This window comes from Acanthopagrus latus, chromosome 17, assembly GCF_904848185.1.
Source record: "Acanthopagrus latus isolate v.2019 chromosome 17, fAcaLat1.1, whole genome shotgun sequence".
NCBI lineage: Eukaryota > Metazoa > Chordata > Actinopteri > Spariformes > Sparidae > Acanthopagrus > Acanthopagrus latus.
The window spans coordinates 13,634,541-13,656,126 of NC_051055.1; the positions used below are offsets into that span (position 1 = coordinate 13,634,541).

The 21,586-nt window shown below is 38.6% G+C and overlaps 1 protein-coding gene across 3 annotated transcripts in view; it reads right to left on the reverse strand.

Annotated features, from left to right (window-relative positions):
• Positions 1–21,026, reverse strand: part of LOC119006701 (MDM2 binding protein) — a 28,301-nt gene extending 7,275 nt beyond the window's left edge. For 2 of the 3 annotated variants that reach the window (XM_037075687.1, XM_037075686.1), the window contains exons 1-14: positions 20,835–21,026; positions 20,298–20,381; positions 20,128–20,201; positions 19,398–19,546; positions 18,992–19,050; positions 17,922–18,066; positions 17,293–17,407; positions 13,841–13,957; positions 8,653–8,747; positions 8,259–8,325; positions 7,981–8,098; positions 7,336–7,515; positions 4,975–5,088; positions 2,629–2,793 (exon numbers count right to left, since the gene is read on the reverse strand). In XM_037075687.1, the coding sequence (XP_036931582.1) occupies positions 2,629–2,793; positions 4,975–5,088; positions 7,336–7,515; positions 7,981–8,098; positions 8,259–8,325; positions 8,653–8,747; positions 13,841–13,957; positions 17,293–17,407; positions 17,922–18,066; positions 18,992–19,050; positions 19,398–19,546; positions 20,128–20,201; positions 20,298–20,381; positions 20,835–20,901 (1,549 nt within the window). In that variant the 5' untranslated portion in view covers positions 20,902–21,026. The remainder of the gene's footprint in view (positions 1–2,628; positions 2,794–4,974; positions 5,089–7,335; positions 7,516–7,980; positions 8,099–8,258; positions 8,326–8,652; positions 8,748–13,840; positions 13,958–17,292; positions 17,408–17,921; positions 18,067–18,991; positions 19,051–19,397; positions 19,547–20,127; positions 20,202–20,297; positions 20,382–20,834) is intronic. The other variant, XM_037075688.1, reaches the window with a different exon arrangement.
• Positions 21,027–21,586: the final 560 nt, after the last annotated feature.

Here is a 21,586-nt window from a genome sequence, read left to right on the forward strand (position 1 = left end):
ATAGAGTTTTGCTCTGCCAAGAAAAATCTGTTATCAAACATTATAGAGGTGCAGGCACCAGGAGCACTATGTACTGTATGATGGACTGTAGTGGTGGAATACAACTAAGTACATTCACTAAAGAACTGAATAAAGAAGAAAAAGAAATCTGAGGTACTTGTACTTTATTTTTTAAATTATTAGCAACTTTATATTTATACTCCACTACATTCAAGAGGCACAGCTATAGTTACCAGTTAACATTTCAGAACCTTTTTTTTTTCAAACTCTTGCTCTCCAGTAAAAACAAAATGCTGTATCTTCAATATGTTCCTGCTTCTTAAGCTAAATAAACAATTTAAAACCCCTATTGGATTGGCTAAAATCCATCATCACAAAGCTTAAAACTGTTTTTGTGAGCTAATGGAAAGTTGACTTCTTGGAGATATGGGGTTCACAAAAGACAGTGACTCAACAAGACATAATGATCTTACAGATTATTACATCTATAAACTACCCAGCAGTGTCTGAAGACATTAAAATGAGCACAACCGTAAACTTCTACAGCAGTAAAATACAACACGCATCACAACCACCATTTTTCTGCAGAATGACTTTTAATACATTTAGTAAATTGCTGATAATAACACTTATTATAATGCTTGAATACCATTCTCAATTAAATAAAGGATGTGAATATAAGACCTGTTTCATTAAAGCGCTCTTTCAGAAACTGACTTCAAAAACAGGAACTGTTGACTCGTTCTTAGATGTTATTTCATCTTGGCTGCTTTTTTAATAGATGTTTTTGTCTATTTTTTGGCACCATGGGTGTGTGATAATTTTGTTTTTGCTTCCACTGACAGCTGCTACTGTTTGCAGTTTGGTGTGTAGAGTCAATTAAATTGTTTTCTGATATTTTGTAATCGGCTTGTATTGTGATCTGTTGTCTTGTTTGCACTATGCAATTTTAGATTGTTGTCTTTTCGTTTTGCTTGTTTGTGCAGAGATCCCAGAAAGAGCAGCCTCAACTCATTCAAACAGGGATCTAAAAAACATGATTAAAAAACAAACAATGCTTCTCCTACCACTGACGGACTGCAAGAGTTATCCCTACTTTCACTTAAGCCGAAACACTGAATTCTTGGCAGACAGAAACCTGAACAGATAAAATCTCAGCACACGAAATATGATCATTCTACACTTTTCTTGTGTTTGGATGGGAAGATTCTATGTTATCTCAAGGAGGACAAAAATGTAATGAAACTGTATACAGCAGGTTCACTGCTGAGACGCACGGCAATGGCCTGAGGTGGTAAAGTGTGTTATAAGAAGAGAGTGAAGCTCTCCGCCAGCTAGAGCAGCACAAAGTCATTCACACCTTAAGGCGATGCAGACACTAGATTGCCGGAGCTGTTTATTGCTGTAGACAACATTCCAATCTCCAGAGCAGAAGGTGGGTGAGGATTATGGGAAAAAATAACCTGATTTTCACCTTGTGTAATATATGTATCTGCATGTTTACACCTATCATCACTTCTGACTGGCATGTCTTGCAAAATTCAAGTACATACTTTTGTGAGTTCATGGAGAGCTAAATGCATTTTAACGGTACAGAACATGAAACTAGGAGGAAAGCCATTACGTGGACTTAGACACAATTAGACAAGTGGCACTTTTGCGGGTAAAGTTGTTTGTGTTGGTTTGCTCCAGTCATATCTAATGCAATTACAATTTAATTGCACAATAAACATTATCAAAGACAATGTTGTGCAGAAACTCCAAAAATAATTGGCAAATAAAGTCACAACATTAACGACATGAAGACTATTTGACATGCAGGTTTATCAGCCCCACAGCTACATTTTTCAAACCGGCGCCACCCTCACTGTGCACATTTAGCTATGGTTGCAGGCTGGGACTCGTTTTATTGCTCACGATTTATGTGTGTATTATTAACTGGCATTGTTTCCTCAAACTGGCATCCTATGAATGTGCGTGAAGTGAATACTGATGCACTGCTGGGTGACAAGTCACAGGCAAGTCAGAATATGTGAAGGCGTGTTTGGCTTTTTGCACACGGCTTTGTATAAACATTTTTATTTTACATTTTTATTTTTATTTATCATCATAGATGTCCCCAGTATGATATAGCCAGGGCCAGAATTTAGAAGTTTAATGCATACAAATTATCTAGATGCAATTCATATACTTACTCTTATAAGTAAAAGAACTTGAAAAATATCAGGAAAAATAATATTTTACGACTAAATCCCTAAACAGAAAAAAGAGCAACAGCGGTCAGTTTTTTTTTAGGCTTCCCTCAAATTGCAAATTTACTGACAAATGACACCTTTAACACCTACAATCAATTTAGCTGTTTGAAAAGGGTCTAAAGTTGAAGTCCTGTCTGGTTTCACTTATCACTAAACCCCTCCAAATAGGTTACACAGTAAATGCAGCTATTAAGAGGGTCACCCTAATAACTCTTACGAGTTGCAAAAATGACAGTTTCCCCAGTTTCCCATTTAGCCAACATGGTGTAAATGTGGCATTTCCAAACATTCCATCACAAGTAATAATCAGTGATGGTTTAAACTAAAAAAATTGTGAAAATACTGCTAGATTGTTTTTTGGTCTTTTTCTTACCTGGGTTCTTGGTGGCCATGCCCTCCACCCCGTCTGTCAGACAGGAGGCAGCAGAGGGCAGAGTGGAGTCAATCATCTTTAGATACTGTTCCCTGGCCAGACTCAGAATGACCTTCAAGTCATTTGCGGGTATTGAGGTTGAGGTTGACGTTTCCTCTTTCCTTCCTAGACACAGAAAAAGAGGCTGGTTTTCATTTTGGCAACATCAGTATCAATGCTCTTGTTACTTAAAAGGTGGGTTGCTGATTCTCCTGTAAAACAGGAGACTATTCTTTGAATAGTTTCATTTCACAGCAGCACTGATTAATGACACATAGTGTCATAGTTCCCGTAGGCAAAATACCAAATGTAAGTTATTAAAATGTTGTTAATAAAATCATTATGACCTATTGGGAATGAGTAACAAAAAAGTGATTCTCATTGGATTAACTTCCTTACAATTACAGATAGTTTTCCATTTCTACACTACAAGTTTCAATTACTCTCTTTCTGGGTTAAGAACATTTCCCTCTTGTGACTACAACAAAATAAAAAGATTCTTTGTATAGAGACAGATTAGTTTCCTCTCCGGGCACAGTCAGTGACTGCAGATATCAAGAAGCAGTTGCATTTTTACATTAAAATCTTGGAACAGCAAACCCTCTTAAACTCTCTCTGGATATCTAAACAGCGGCAAGTTGGGCAAGTGAAGGATACAGCACATATTTATGTAGTGGTTTATTAAGAAAAAAAAAGGAAAGTCCATTTCTATCTGTCGAGTAACATCGCTTTGTAATTTTTGAGTTGGAGAGTTTACTAGATGTTTTCACAAGTCATTTTAGCATTTGTCAGCAGAAGTGACATGGGTGTGACGGGGCAATTAAAAAAGTCTCACATAAGAAATGGTGGGGTTAGATATCAAGTGAAAGTGAAAGTGAGAGGAATGATAAATGAACTCCTTGGCATGCACATGCATCAGCGTGCGTACGTATCACGCAGACTGATTACAGGCAGGAAGACACCGGAGAAAGACCTACGATATTGCATTCACACACTGCACATACTCTGGAAACTTCCAACAATACTTTAAACTTTTGCAATTTAGAAGGACATGCCTTTTCCCAATTTAATGCCAAGCCAGAATACATTGAGTTGAATTTCATTAAGGCCTGTGGTCTGTCAGGACTGTTCATTCTGCTCATGGCCTTTTCAAAGAACAGCCCTATTGCTTTTCCTCAACTCTGAAGAATTTCACTCCACTTCCTTTAATCTGGCTCTGCTCCACTGGTGTTTCACTATCTGCCTGCCAAGGGGACATTATGTGTGTCTGTAAAGTAATGATATTTTAACAGACTTTCTATGCAGCAGACTGTGCTGAGGGCTGGAGGGAGCAGAGAGTTCAAACTGACGACAGTCCAGGAAGCTTCGAGTGGTCCCAACAGGTGATACATCTCTTTGTATTTTGCTTTGGCTCCGGCTCAGGAGTGAATACATATCTTAGAGACTGACATTTACTTTCAACACTGGGGACTTTTCAGGCTTAATACTTTATGCCAGCGGGTGACTGACAAAGCAGACATGTACAGTCTGTAATTATATTACAGCAACACACTGTTGGTTTACTATTCATATATCAATATATCAAAGAATTTTTTGGGATTGTGACAGTATTACATACCATTACCGTTATGCAAGAGCTGCAAGGAAAGAGTATTTTCATTATTGACTAAAATTCCAATTATTTTCCCAACTGTCCTCTCTATAAAATATGATTTCTTGCTTTATTCAGCAAACATAACAAAACCCAAAGATAGAATTTAGTGCTACATAAAAAAACAAGCTAGAGCCAACAAATGTTTGGCATTCTGAAATGAAATCAGTTACCGTAATATCTGTCTGTTTTTTGTTTTTTTGTAGATTGACTGAACTGATTAATTGCCAAATCCTTTCAGCCCTTATTATTTTATCAAATGACATTTCAATTCAAGTATTTTCAGCTTTCATGACCTGTTTTTGAAGAGATAAGCCATGAAGCAGATGGCATGATCTGTCCTTCCATCAATGACATTGTAAATTCTACATCATCCTGAAACATTCAAACAATGAACGATACACTAATAATTGTTATCTGTTGTTATCTGGTCTCAAGCATTAATATAACATGTTGTGATGACACTCTCAGTGATCCCAAGGTTGGCTGACTTGGTTATTATCTTAAATGAGCATGAAGGCAATTAATAAAAGCACCATATTAGCACTAAATTACAACGAAATGGTGAAGAAATCAACAACATGCATACACAACAACTATTTGCAGTGACTACATGTCCATCACCTCCGTTGGTGTCCTTTAATAGGAGTACTTACTGAGATATTCTTTGAGTACCAGTGTCTGGACCTGGGTCACCTTTCTCTCTCTCTTCAGGAGGCCGTCTCCTTGGAAACAGGGCAGAGGGCTGAGGATGTTGCCTACAGCTCCTCCTGGTTAAATAGAGAGAAGCAATGACAGGAAAAAAGAGAAAATGATGAGATCATTTGCAAACCTCACTGTGTGCTGTCTGGAGTAGAACTTGTGCGACGTTTTTGATATTTCTCAAGTGCAATCAGGAGCACCAGGAGTACCATTCCTCTTTTATACAAACAGATATGTTTGCTTCTCACACAACTCACAGCATGGCAGCTTGATAATGTCCTCCACTACACCCTTCCTGCTGGTTAGGCCACATTATGAGAGTTAAAAGATCCAGTGTCTAAACGTCAGGATTTCTTCTGCGATTTTGAAATTTTATGGAAAAAGTGTACATTGCTGGATCCTTTCATTATTAAGGTAAAGATTTTTGACAGTGTGTCAGATGTGTATCTTGTGGTTGTAGGAGGGTACCCAGAAGCAACTCCTGCACACAACAATAAAAAAGTAGGAGGTAAAGGTTTTAACTCTGTATTTTTGCAATTTTTGGATCCATTTCCACCAACAACTATTCTTATGTAAACATCATTGTATTACATCTTTGCTTGCTTATTATAAGAAACCTGGATATTTCTACCTCTTCAAGTCTTCAAGTACCAAGAAGACCAACCTAAGATTGCTGTTCCAGTATTTTGCAGTAAACCTACTATATGCATGATGAATTAAATGTGTTAGTTGGAAAAGACAGACTTGAAATCACCCAGAAAAGTTGTGCTGCTGCAAGTCACACAGGGATGTTGAGTATTTCATGCTTCTGTTGTACAAGTACAACCACCCTCAGGTGTGCATTTTAAGACTTTCATTTTTAATGAAAACTGTGCTGTGTTCATGCTGCGTCACGGCAGAAGTTGAGGCACCTTTCAGAGTTTTGCTCTGCATTTAAAAGTATTTCAAAAATGTCTCCTGAAGGTTGCATAAAATGTTAACAACAACAAGAACTCTCGAGAGGAAACAGCATAGTGGATTTCTTGAATATCATATAAAGCTCAAGAACAATGAAGTACTTTCATCAGCAAAGCAAAATAAACAAAAGTTTGAGCAACACATATCTGCCCTTCTAGTCCATCAACCAAGGTTTTTGTTTAAACCATCCAGTACTTCTATACATTCTCTAAATTCCTCAGCACCTTTCCTCCGTTCTTATCTAGCTCGAAATTTATCTGTCCCTAAAATACCTTATCCTCACCCCCTTTATTCTTTAATTGATTGTCCTTGTTTTAATGACAAACACAAGAAACAAAACAGTCGAATCTTTTCACTGCTACAAGACAGGAGGGAGGGGAAACAGTGAAGAAGAAGTAGCAAAATGGAGACATGCAGCCTTGTTTTTGTAATACAGGTCGATGCCCGATGAAAAAGGCCAACCTCTAAACTTCTGTCGATGAAGCCGCGGGGGTTTCTACTTCAATCAAGCTGAGAAGCTGCTTTAAAAAGGAAAAGGGCGCTCGAGGGGCTTCCTTTACAAAATGTCAGAAAACAAATCACTGCTAGATGTTTCCAAACCAAAAAAATGTTGATATAAAAGGTGCTCTTTAAAATTGATTTGATTAAAGTGTGATACTGGTTCTCAAACTGTGAGGCAGTGAGAGAGAAATTAGGAAAATATGGCGTTTATGGGGCAAGGGTCAAGAACAAAAGGAAGTTTGTTTAGTTTGGTCCACTGATTTGGTGCAAACTAAATGATAGTCAGGGGTTACCTAATCCATTACAACTTGTACTTCTTATCTGAGTCATAACTCGGTTAAATCTTAACAGAGACAAGACAAGTGTGACTAACACTTTCCAGGAATAACGTCATATCATGTGTCCCTCACAACTACACATCCTTAAATCACTTAGAAACTGTAGAAAGTAGAAAGTAAAAAAGTCCCATTACCTACAAAGTCTCTTCTGTCAGGGAGTCCTGGATAAGTTGGCAGCAGAAATGTTTTGCCGAAATGTATTTTAAGGGGAAAAAAAAACCCATCATCACAACAAAAACATCAAATGTTCGTCTTTCCTGTTAAAACCCTCCTGTTAAGTGTTTATGAAGCACAGTTATTTACCAGTAACCCAAATCCAAGTAGGACAAAGAAAAAGGGCAGTTTTGTCTGAGTGAATCCCTTCAGTAAAACTTTGTGATAAAAGAACTAGATCGAGTTAGTTAAAGGTATCAGTCAATATCTTTCTCACTCTTGGGTTTGCCAAATATAACCAAAACACTCACAGTGACACTGAATGACACACTCATGAACATATATACACACAACAACATATTATACCTGATGATGACAGAGACTTCTCCCTCAGCAACCCAGAGACAGTTGCCATGGCAGCCGCTCCGTTGATTTGATTGTCCGAGTGCAACATCCTGACCCTGCAGGCTCCACACCTGACGTCGTCTGAGCCCTGGACCAAGAGGAAATAGTGAGCGTTCTCACCTTTCACCTCTACGTCAGGCACTACAGGGTTCAGAGGGAAAGAAAGAGATTACATCCAGAGTTAATCTTGACAGAAAAGGAAATTCACTCTTTCATATTTTACAAACTTGTTTTATTATAAGGTCAGCAGCACACTGTACCCATTTCTTCCTTTGCTTTAATGCTGCGACAGAAAATTAATTTGACCTTTTATATTGTGACTTTTACATAGATGTATTTCTAAATCAAACATTTTGTATACTTATCCCTGCTGTCCAGTTTCTTTTCCATCCAATTTCTTCAGGTTATATTAGTTATATTTCTCTTATTTCTTAAAAGGCACTGACTAAGATCTGGAGTTGTTCCCCAGGCATGAATGTTGCCCACTGCCTCCTCGAGATGGGTTAAATGCAGAGTGCCACTGTCATATTTTGTACATTGCAAGTTATGTTATCAATTAAAGATTCTTGTTCTTAAAATGATTTTGACATGAAGAAACAGTCTTACCAGGTAAGGACTTTGGTTTCTTGGCTATCGACTCTCTCCAGCGCTGGGAGCTGAGCTGGCTGGCTGGGGGCTGGGAGATGGGGGTGATTATACAGGAGAGGCTAAACAATGCTCCAACCTGGAGACAGAAACGCAGCAGATAAACATACACAGACAGTCTCTCAGTAAACGGCAGAAATCTAAGGTTGAACAGAATGTATTTTTGTCACTGGAACAAAGTTCTATGGTTGCCATTTTAAGTGTTTCTACGTATAAGAGCAAAGATTAGGGGCAGATACCTTTCCACGCAGAGACCTCAGCTGGTCCAGCAGTAGTTTAGCTTTTAGTGATTTCCCAGACACACTTCTTTTTGTTGGTGGTGAAGGAACAATACAACATTGAGGAGTAGGTGCTACCAACCAACCTTTGAGACAGGGGGCTGCAATAGAAATGTTAGATAATGCAACCTCTACTGTTATCTAACCATGTCCCTAAGGTAAGAGTTTAAGGTATGGATAAAGAATCAAGGACGTTTGCATCTAGATAATACTACATGTTATCGGTATATTTACATTTTCACATCAATCTATCTACTTCATACAAGTGGGACCATTAAGCTGTAGTAAAATGAGGTCACAAAAATGAGGCACATGAGGTCACTAAGAAACACACACACTTTAGAAATGAGGATACAGATCAAACTGGGTTCCAGACATCAGAAAGTTGGGCAGGTCTGACAGATTAACCAGCTGAACCAAATCTAAAGCTGGTGTGTAGTAATGGAAGACCTACAAAAAAACAGAACAGACAGACAAACACAGCAAGAGAGATAAAACACACAGAACAACATCTAAAAACAGACAACAATCACCTCAGCTTTGGGAGTTGGACACTTTCCATCAGGATACAAGGATATAACTGAAGTGTCCTCGAGCAAGATATTGGGCTAATTGTTTGGCTGATAAAAAGTAAAAAAGTCCATGAAAAGTTCCAAAAGCTAAAAGGAGAGGTCTTCAAATGTCTTGTTTTGTTCAGACAAAAGCACAAAACCCAGTCGATCAAATTAAAGTTATATAAAACAGTGAAAAGTGAAGAAATGCAAACCCTCACACTGGAAAAATGTTTGGCAGTTTTCTTCAATATACAACTTAATATAATAGCGCAACATCAAAATCACTGCTGCAATTATTGGAGAAATCTAAAATGTGTTATGTCTGCTGGAGAGATACAAATCCGAGGCCAACAAATCATACATTTTAAATGTAACATTCACCACTTAAAATGTGATTCATCACTTACAGTATAATATATACTGTTATAATATTGTCAATGATATTGATTAACTTGCTGTTGACTAACTATTGTGTCAGCATTACAGAAGACCATAACCCACAGAATATATTCTGCTTTCTGTCAGGAACCAATCAGGTTTTTAACACACTGTAGCTAATATTTTTTAAAAATTTAACATTTGGCAGTTGTCCTACTTATCTAACGAGCTCATGACTTTACGAGGAAATCAATAATATATAAATCATTTGTTACAGGGAAAAACAGGTCATTTAAATACACGGGAAATTACAAGAATACTAAAGAAAGCCTGAAATCTCAATCTCATAATTTATTGATCTGGAAGAGAATATGAAGTGCTGACCTACTTCTGATAGACTCCTATAGATTAAGAGAAGATAGAAAAAAAATTAATGAGCCGAGGACGAACTCTGAGTTTCACCCACTTTCACTAACAACTAGAGAAAGTCCTCCCTTGTCAAAACGCCTGAAGTTCAAAATTGCATATGTGTGTTGTTAAACACGTCTTTGTACTATTTGTTTAAACGTGACTCGGAGTGATTCAACATGACTTCATTCTGATTTCTGCGCAGTGTATTCTTCCATTACCACAGAAATACATTTTATTCTCATTCATTTTTCGTGCAAAGAGTGCTGTAATCTAGTCCCATGTACTTCAAGTACTACTGAATAGCACTGTGAACAGTGAGAGCTTTTCATTAGCAGTCCATTTTTGTGTTACATTATGTAACAGTCACCCAGATATATAAGGCTACTGTGAGGGCACTCCACTGACCAACACTGGCACTATTTTCACAAATACTACAGAAATACACTCTGTATATTTCCATAGCTTTAAAATCCATAGAATCACATGTATTTTTTTCTGACAGGGGGATGTTGTGGTGAAACAAATAGTCTTTTGCGTAGCTGAGCAGATTAGGTACCCTAACCCCAAAAAGCAGTTGTTGTGACGTTGCTAAGAATAGAAGGACAGACTGATGCATGAGTTTTTCTGCAGTCTTAGGTTGCTTAGGAGAGCAGAACGTGTCTGAATGCAGATTTTGTGGCCAGAAAACCCAAAAGAAAGTGCGATGTCAAGCTCTTTCCTTCCCTTGACAAACTGTCTCGAGGTGCTTTTAAAAAGGACACTCCAAGAGACTAAATGTCAACATTTGAATATGCTGGAGGGCTGTTGGATCCGTGTAGGAGAACATTTACCATTAATAAAAAGTGTCTCTAACATACAGCTCCCTGGAGACAAAGTTGGAAGGATAAAAAAAAGGGGACTGAGGCATGATTCACTCAATACAGGGTGCTTTGAGAATGTGTAGAAAGTATGTACAATTACCTTTTCAACCAACATTTTAATTTTTTTGCCAAAACTCCTAAAAAGACCAATATGAACTGACCACCTGTCAAATTCATAATGAAAACAAGTAGGTTTTGTTTTTTAAATGGCATCCAGTAAAGCAGCTGTTTACTTCCATGTACTGTGATTGAACGTTTAATCCATATAACAGACTATATTACAATTATGTGATATAAGCACTCCTATGTTTAATATTTGCCTGCAGGTTATTCCTAATGTGTAGTAGATCATAAATCTCATACTGAACACTACTTCAGGTTCTTTGCTCACACGGCACAGTGTGGCCTCCCTGCCTGCTGAGCAAGAGCTTGTGTATGTGTGTGTGTTAGTAATTATCATAACAATTACTCCTGACAGGGAGGAGGCCTAATAGTTTTCGTCTGAGCAGAGTTTAGATTGTGTGTTTGTGTCTTAGTCATTTTACAGTCAGTTATCCCAGCAGTGTGGAGATGTGATAGTTTTGTTGTCCTCAGAGTTCTTTTTAATTGTGTGCCAAGACAATCACCACCATCTGCTTCTCTGTGCAGAGATCTGATGAGATCACACACCCCCACACGCACAAAACACAAACGCACATAAACACAGACGCACTCTTCGTAGACATGCAAATGAGCAGAATGCAGAATGCACAACACAGACACACACACACACACACACACACACACAAACCCACACACACAAACACAGACCTTAACCATGGTGCTCTGCTGTGTTAACCGATGAGCGCACACACAACACAAACACACAAGATCAGACAATGGTTAAGCTAAACACATCACACATAATTAAACAATATTAAACTTACAAATGTCTCTGTGTATCACTCCCCTCGCCAGAAGAGATTATTTTCAATATTTTCTTTCATGTGCACAACAAACATTCTTTCAAGTAATTGTCTTTAATGCTAAGGCTACTAATGCCAATTGTGTGTATGTGCATGTGTGCAGTAAACCCAGTTGGGTTTTATTGTTATTGATATCATTCTCCATTAGACTCATTAGAGAACTATACCAAATATTATAAAAGACATAGTCTCAAACATTCTATACAAATAGAAAGCTTTTACACAGTACACAACCCCCACCAACACAGAAAAATACTACTGGTTTCAACACTCAATCATAATGTTATAGAGTCAGTAAAACAATCGACAGTCTTCCTCCATGCTTGTGATTCCGTGAGGCTGTAGTAGGCACCACTTTAGCAAAGTGATAACATCAGCACGCTAACATTCTCAATGCTAACTGGCTGATTCATCAGGTATGTTTACCATTAACTACCAACTATGATGCTGACAGCTTGTAAGCATGCTAACATTTGCTATTAAGTGCGAATGCCTTCAGACTTTTAGGTTAAAAACCAAAATATTATACAAATATATCAGACACTTTTACCTGATGATGGTGCAGGCAAAAGCTGAGATATTTAAGTTTGGAGTAAAATGGTGGACCAGCCGCTAATGGGTAATGAGGCTAATGTGGCTAAATACCAGTAGTTCACTTGGTCCTGTCTTTACGACAAAAAGATTAGGTGCTTTTCTATGGTTCAAATTGAGCATCTTTGAATTCTTGCTGTTAGTCGAACAAAACATCTGAAGCATCAGCATGGACCACAGACTCTTTCTTATTATTTTAGACATTTTATAGACCATATGATTAATAGCTTAATAAAGAAAACAACTAGCAGATGCATGAGTAATTCACTGTCAACAGTGTTGATACATATTAACTAAGGTGACACACCATGTGGATGGAAATATCACAGAGAGCCGACAGCTCGCTCAAGTTTTACGGTATTTACAGTTATTCGTAACACCTCAAGACAAATAATTTTGAACTGCTCCATCAAGAAATATAGGATACAAGATCTGACAGAAAGGGAAAAGCTGAGGAATTAAATGTGAAAGATGCAACTTGGCAAAAAAAAGGTTGATGCCAAATGAAAGTGAGGTTTGCCCTTAAAGTAAAGAAACACTGGTGAAAGATGGATGGGCGAAAAGATCACACAAAATCGAGGAAGGCTGATCACAGCCTACACATTCCTCTCAGTTAAAATCTTTGGGCATTGGCTTTGTGTCATGAGACAATAAATCTCTATTAGAATATGGTTTTCTGGCTACAAGGTCATCACAGGTATAAGAGGACAGCAGTCATTTGGCAGATAAAATACTTTTGATTTATCTGACGGATGTGAGGGTCCTCCTGTCGCAGGTTCCTCTATGTGATTAAAGGGCAACCAGGAAGTGACCCCTCATGTGAACTCATCTTCTTCTAACCACCAGAAATCATTAGGAGACAAGACCGTGTCTGCCCTTTAGGTGGGAACAAAGATGTAGGTTAAACTGGGGTTAAAGGAACAGTTGTCGCCTAAATGAAAATTCAGTCATTATCTACTAAACATCCTGTCAATCAAAACCTCCCCTTAAGATTGTAGGGACATGGACACCAACATCATTTTGATCAATCTTCTTTCAAGCTGCAGAAATGAACCGCCTCAAACAAGGCTTCCTCCCTGACAACCTTTGGATCAACTACAGGGCCAACAAATCTCTGGCAGAAGATTCTGTTTGTGACTGCGGGGACACTGCTGGCATGTTGGATAACACATCTTTGTTATAGGGAATGAAACAAAAACAGAATGAAGTGAACAGCTCTGTGACACCCAGAAATGTAGCTGGTTTTTGTTTTAAGGTTTTTGAGTAGTTAAATGAAAAGATTTCTTTGATTTGTTCAGTGATTCAAACATATCTGTTGTTTAGCTCACTGACTGCCATATCCCCAGCATTTCCCTGAGTATTTCCCCTGGAGGGATTAAGAGTTGGGATATATTCGTCCTGCATTACTGAAGCTAGCTGGCAATTAAGTCACCGCCATGAACAATTTCTCCCAAAAGTTTGGACCAGAAACTGTCAAAAAACTCTTGTGAGATTTGTGATCTTTCTTTAATGTGCATGTATGTTAATATTAGGTTTTATAGTATGTATAATGCCACAGGGTACCTCTAAGGTATCTTCTCCTAATAACGTCCATGTCAACTGAATAATGATAAACGTTCAGAAATGGGACTCACTACTCAACAAAAAAAAATACAAAAAAAGGCACGCGTGCCACCCATTATCAGGCCAAATATCATACACTTGACATGACATGATAAACAAACTGTCATCTTAAGGTGAAGGGTTTAACATGAGTGACAGGTAGTGAAGTGCTCAGGACTCACCTGAGACTGTAGTTTGTGGTCTGTAGTGGTGTATGGAGCTTCCAAGGGACTGGACCCTGATATCTGATGCACCGGAGAGCGCAAAGAAAAGCGATCGAAACGGAGCTCTGACACATACTGAGGAACATACACACACACACACACACAAAGAGAAATCAGTAAGTGATTTAATTCTTTTATTTAATTACAGACAATCTCTTGCAATCAGAAGAACTTTAGTAAGAAATGAGTAACAACAGAGATAGACATGCTTTTTGGCCTCCCGCAGATTACTGTGTTACAGTTGGCCTATGTTACTCAATTGTCAAATGTTTGCTTTCAAGTCCTTGTCACATGGCTGTACAGTTCATGTTACACATGCACATACATAAACATGTTGTTACGCTTTATATCAAACGGCTGTAAAGCGGTGCTGGTTATATCAGACAGTTCTTTATTCCTTTAGGAATTCTCCTTTGTTCCATCACTCTCCAACTATGAAGCTTTTACTGACTGACTGACGGAGCCAACTCACTACTGAAAGCAAGAAAAGGTCACTTTATTGAAGGAGAAGCTGCATGCTTGCCTCAGCATACTCAGAGCTCAGTCAACCAAGCATGCAATAGCATTGCCAGTTGACTAGGATAAAAAATTCAACTCAGATTATAGTGCGACTGAAACATGATGATGTCAATATCAATATAAATATTTGAGAACTAAGAAAATATCAGCTTACATTTGTTCTATTTATTTTGATAAGCATCCCTTACATTTATTAATTTTTTTTCAAAAGAAAAGTCTGCAATTTTAAATCATTTATTTCGGTAAAGTGGCTATAACATTTTCTTTTTTAAATCAACAATGGAAAAAATATTATATATAATGTGAAAAGTGTTGCTCTGTGATTAATTCTAGCTGGTTGATTTTGGGAGTATATATTGTGCTACTTGTGATGCTGTGTTTCAAGCTTGTTCTGTTCTAGAATTAATGCTATTTTCAACTTGTTTCAAGGACACACACAGACAAATATATCAAAAATACAAACAGAAATATTCAACCTCTGAATAAAAATGTCAGTCATTAGTGACCTTAGCTACAGATTTGCATTAGCTTTATGACTCTTTATTTATGCCCCAGTGACGCACAACACTGACCAAGTAGCGTATTTCTTATTTTGCCTCATGAATATTATATATACGTACTGTATGTCAACATCAGACAGCGAGCCACAAAGATTAGAATATGCATAATGATATGTTATTTCCACTACAGGAGAGATGTCGTGTTCTTTCTTACATGGAAGTGTACGTGCATATATCTGTATTGGCATGAGCAAAATTTGTTAACCTCTCAGGCCTCACAGCTGTTGAAAACACTGTGAGAAATGGTAAACATGCATGTCATCAAGCAAAAAAAAAGATAAAAGCAGGCTGCTTAGTGCTTAAAAATGTTTATACTATAAAAAAACCTGACATTTGACATTCTTTGCAAAACGCTTTATGTATGCATCATGATGTATCTTTAGAGCCATTTCAAGATACCTCTGTTTGTAATTTCAGGCACAAACTGAAAATGGCAAATAAAAATCTCAGCCAGATTTTTTAAAAAATCAACAGTATGAGACATAAAGGTAAACTCCACAGCGAAACAGATTGCTCACTCTCCCCAGAGAAACATGGAAGAATAGGACAAAATTGGCCGATTCTGTCCAGAGACAGAAAACTGCTGCACCTGCCAGAGATTCGGCTTAATGAGAAAGAAGTACAAGTGGGCATGAAGTTGTCTCCAGAGAAGCAACAACAAATGCTGTCAGCTCACCTCAGCCCACTCACAAAAGGCAGTGTGTAAAGCTACGTGGAAATTAAGTACACTTCATGGGCAAAACTGTGCAGACACCCAGAAATTACAAAAATGTTATTGTTTAACATCTTGATCCAAAATAATGGCTTCCACTTATCTAGAAGAGTTCCCACAAGACTCTGGGGCCTTGCTGCAGAGATCTGTTCCTGTTCAGCCTCAGAAATGTAAAAAAAATGTAGGGATTCCCTTCTTACTTTTAGCGAAGGGAATGAGGTTGAACACTGTAGTTCAAGCCATTATTTTTATCCAAATATACTTTTACGATTCGAAATTTCTCAAAAGCCCCATATCTGCTGATGTTACCCCAAGTAACATCAGCGCTGTCCTTTAAATTCACACAGAAACTGCCCAGTGGTGCTGTCTTTGTCCTTTGCCGAAGCCCGGCCCAATAATCAATTGCAGCTGACTCCTCAGGGAGCAAGGTCAAGTCAGAGCGGGGCAGAGCCGGGTTGGGCAGTGCCAGGCCAGCCCGGGCCGGGTCAGGTCAGCTGCCAGGGCAGTGCCAGCAGGACAGAGCCATTTCCCATAACCCCCAGCGACCTCCAGTAATGCCTCTAGATTTAATCAGCAGCAGAAAAAGACTAATGCCCCAAAGAATCAAAAATCCATTCAGTTTAAAAGAAAATGCGTTAAATGTTCCCACATGGCTCTTTGTGCACGGCATGATGAATTTCATATGAGAAAGATAAAAGGAACAAACACTGAGGCATGAATCAGGTCTATGAACCATGATTAGCCCTTTTTGTACTGTTTCTCACTGGGGCCAGCAAGCTGTGCACTCCAGCCTGCAGAGATCATTGCTCATCATAAAGAGCCCTGGGCGAGCAAGCAGGTAGGTTCAAGAGGACACAGATTTCCTTGATGCTCTCTTCAGTACATGTTCAGAATACACACGCAATAACATAGAGAGAGTTGATAAGATAAAAAAAATGATCTCCCTCAACAACAAGTGGCTAACTTATACAACTTTCCCTTAAATTGCCACCTGGGGACAAATAAAATATTTTGAATTGAACTGAACTGCTGTTTCTAAATAATCTATCATATTCACAGTTTTTCAAACCTGGGTAATTCATTCATTGTGTTAATATCTTATGAGAGGGCTAAATGTCATGCCTACAATATGGTTGCAATATTGTGAGAGGTACTTAGGTGTAGCATTTACGAAGTGCTTTAAGGAGATCTCCAAATACCTAGATACATATTGTGTATCTAGGTACAAGGCTTAAGACTTACAGATAAATCCCTTGTTTCTAAAGTTTCTAATATCTTAACTATCTTTTTAATGGCAAACAGCTTTGTTTTATTGCAGAGGCGTGCAAATGTTGTACACAAATATGCAGTCACACAACCTTCCTCTTTCTCATTAGCCAGCCTCTTCAGCCCCCCCAGAGTCCTGTGTCGCCAACAGCCTCTCTTTTCTGTTTGTAACCATTAAAGTGTGTTTTCAACAAATACTAATACTGCTGAGCTGTTCTGCTGTAACTTCTATGGATTTAAGTGAGTTCATGTTTTCTCCACCAATTTCCTACACCCCATAACAAGACAAAAGTGAAATGAATATGCAAAACGAGCACACTCAACTCACTCGCTCCACTTCCTGGCTTCCTTACCTTTTTCTCTCTGATGACCAGACCGCCCCTCCATAGTTCTCTGTGGTCTATACAGCTGTCTAGATTAGCGGGCTCCACCAGGCTGGCACTCAGGTAGGATGCTGCTTTCTGCCACCTGGGTAAGAAAAAAGGGCAAATAATGGCCATGACTGTAGAAATTTGGGAACCTTTATTCCTGCTTCCTGTAAATTAGGCATCAAAGTCCTGAATCATCTTCAGTTGATTTTCAGGTAGTACAGCAGTGAAATACTGTTGAAGATTTATTGCAGCAGCTTTGTCTCTTTGTCTGAAAATGTTGCCTGGACTAATTCATCAATTACTTTAAGTTGACTCAAGCTCATATGTACTCTTCTACCACCCCCTGGTGGTAAAAAACAACCACTTCACAAACAATTATATCTGCATTTACCTCATTTTTTTCCCTTGCAATCATCAGCCTTTCATTTTCAGTATACCACAAAAATAAAATTGGAGCATGTGTCTGTGTTGGTATTGTGACTCCAAACCCAGTTAATGTACATGTATTCTGAATTACAATGACTTCTTCTTATCTTGTTGTGATCGCACATAAGACTGAATCATTCGTTTTTAGTGTTGTGCAAACCAAGAAATGTGTTTCTTCTCCTCACCCAGTAGTGTGTTTTGTGACTACAGTGATCTTAGCAGTGTGCCAGCAGGACATGTGTTTGAGGGCTCCCAGCAGAGGCAGCAGGTCTTTGATTGGAGGAGACTGCTCTGCAGAGCCCAACACCAGCACATCCAGCAAGGCTTTACCTGAGGGAGAGAAAAATATGACAAACCTTAGAGGAATTCATTAGACCTTTTTGTTCTTTCTGTCTCTCACTATTTCTTTCTTCTTTTTGTCTCAAAAGAATTTCCTGAGGGGTCAATGAACCAAGCTGGTTGCTGCACTCACAACATCTTTTAAGCAGGTAGGTAAAATTGCCTGTTGGCAATTTTTAGTATCAAGATCTGTAGAAACCACTAGTGACTCCAGCTCCTCAGGGCAGCTAACGATGGAGGGAGACTGGTCTTGAACTCCTGTGGAGGACGTGGAGTGCTACAAAACACTTGTGAAAAGTGAAATATCACTTCAGGAGGCGCACTTGTAGTAAGAGCAGAAGTATCCCCTTCTTCCCACTTATGAGTGCATATTTATGAAGTACACTGGGCCCATTTTTCTACATGGCGGGCAGATTCTCAAAACCTAATTGCTTGAAATTGGACTAGCTCCTTGTCACACAGCTGAGGAGTTTGGCTTCAGAAAAGAGGTTTACATTCCTCGTTACTGGAAGCTTTTGGCAAAGACAGAAATCTCACTTGACATTGCTTTGTGAAGCAAACTAACTTCTTGCTCAGTTGCCTCCTCAGAAAACTAGACGTATGTTGTTCTCCTTGTTAAAGCAAACTTGAGGAAAGTGGCGAGCTGTGCTGTACAGACACCCAAAACAACCAAAAATCATCTGAGAAGTAGCAAATGGAAACATTTCAGATTAAACACCATGGGTAGAACAATTGTGCTCTTGAATTGATTTGAATACATTTTATGTCGGTTCTAATTTATTCCAGCGAGTTATTTGGAAACAGCCCAACTGAGCACACAACAGCAAGCATATTACAGCTACAAAATAAGACAGCTACAAAAGTCATTTTATTCTGAATATAATTACAGTGAGTACTATGGATTGGCCAGCAGTACCTGGAGGTGGGAGCTTGTCTGACAGTAGGTGGAGTCCTTCTGCTGCCTCCTCTAACAGCCTGTTCAGAAAAGACATTGAAATTCAGACTTTGATTATTTAAGACACATAAACATTTTATTTTTTTAAATAATATTCACATACCAATAGGTTTCATGTTTTTACCCGTACAATAGCAAGTTTTCATAACATGAATGTCATGATTCGACTGTACAAAATTATATCAATTTGTTTCCTTCCATTAACGTATTAGGGTTAATCTTGTAGTATCAGCAATGATAAAGTTTCATATGCTCAGTAATATCAGCTGCACATAGATGTATCAGGCTCATACCTGCAACACTGAGCAGAAATAAAATAAGCATACATATTTTTATAGAGAACATAAATGTATGATCTGTCACTCACTCTGTCAGTGCTGCCTGGTCCGCCCTCTGGTCTGCCGCTTCCTGATTATTCAGAGAACTGAGACATGACTCCACAGCAGAAGACTTCTCCTCCTCACTATCAGTTTTCTGGTGGCCCGTCCCCAGCTCTTCCCAGTCTGAGCTGCAAAACTACACGCAGGTGATACAGATTTAAGTTTGGACATAGAATTGAGCCCCTCATCCTTTATCTATATATCAGCAGCTAAAATGTTTAAAATAATACGTTATCATACGTTTGCTTGTTAAATATCATATCCCCCCTTCTTAGTGGGCTATCAAAACACAGATGTGACAGTATACAGATTGTTGATGACATGTTGCAAAGTTGCAATCAAGTTGTGTGTTTTGTCATTTATTTCTGACCTTATGCAGTAGGCCCTTGCCAATGATCAGATCAAATATTCAATATATTTGTATTATTGATATTGGTAACAGTGGCAAAATAAATATATGTATTAATGTGCTTAAATGGCATATTCCCCCAATGTCTCTCTTAGTGCTGACTGAATTTTGTCAAGTATTGCGAACTGATTGCATGTACAATAAGTTGAAGCTTGAGCAGCATTTCCTAATTCCTAATTCTGTGGATGTTTGTCTTATCTTTTGACAGATGCGTGTTCTACATCGCAATATAAGACTGCAAGCACGTTTAAAGATTCCCAGTTCCCTGCAACGTAAATGTTGATGACAAAACCGTCACGATGCCTCACCTGCACAGCTCCTTGGCATGCCTGAACAGCGAAGTACCACCTCTGAACTGATGGGCTGCCACTGAGAGAACAAGCTGGGAAAACATGAAGGGTGAAAGAGATGAGGGAAGATGCTGAAAAAACAATCGGCTCAGTGTGAAACATGCCCAGACATCCCAAGTTAACTGTACCTGGAAACACAGAGATCCCTCTCACTGCTTCCTGAGTTGCGATGTCCACGAGTCTGTCATGTATCTGCTTTACGGGCTCCAGGTCTGTGAGCAATGACAAGTCAGCTGAGCCACCATCACAACCAGACTACTGGTTTATTTAAGGTTAAAAAAGCATATACATAGATGGCATCATCATCAATACAGTTACTCAAATATGAGAGGGAACGCATTGTATGCTAACATCTTGTATCTTTAAAGTAGTGTCAATAACCAACGTTAACACCTGCTTGTATTAGCTTACGCATTATCCTTGTCTCATTGTTCAGTGGTTTTGACTGGATAACTTATATGTTTACAAGTCACATTCATGCTGTGACTCTCTTGAAACCAACTTCATCTTGAGAAAGTATTAAACCTGGATAGTAATGGCTCTATACACCCAAACCACTAGCTAGCTGATTAAACTTGGCTTAGCATAGTTGACGTTAGCAAAGTAGTTGGTGTGAGTGTTACGTAGCTAACGCTGTAAGTTTCAAGCGTCGAGTTAAAACTTACATTTATAATCCTCCGCCAGGCCGTCATCAGTTTGGCAATATGATAAAACCAACACGTACCGGTCCATATCGCATGTCAGTAAAATCAGCGCTTATCTCTGCTTAGAGTTAAAAAAAAAAAAAAAAAACCAACAAAAAAATCGGTCGATTGTGAACAACAATCGTTCGCGCACTGTCAAATTTCCCACCGATGCTTCTTCTTCTGCTGTAGTCAAACGTGTCGGCGGTCGGCAACAGACCACAAAACACCACACCGCCCCCTACTGGACTGAGACTGAACTATCACACAGGACTGATCACTGTTTACAAATGCAACCAAGCGGCCTCAGACCATTCACCTTATCAAGAACTAATTTAAATGCACCTTAAGTGGAATGTGATAAAGTGGTCTTTAAACAGTTTTACCTATACCTAATGTGTTATATCTTACTGGGAACGTGTAAATACACTGTATTCCTAACAACACCATAAAATCCATATGGGGTTTTTATTTACTTCATTAAGCTCCAAAATCTTCTTAATAGCATTTATTTATTTTTATTTACTTTATTAGTATGTTTAATGTTGGAAACTGTCTTCTTCAGTGACATCAGTGTATAAAAACTCAAAATTGACATCATAATGCAAGGTGTAGCCTATCCAAGTGCCACACTCGCCAGCCCATTCTTCTCTTACGCTCATAGTTTACTCCTAGATAAAAAAAATAGTTCTGATACTTTAGAAGCACATTGAAAATAGTCTGTGCTGTTTCCT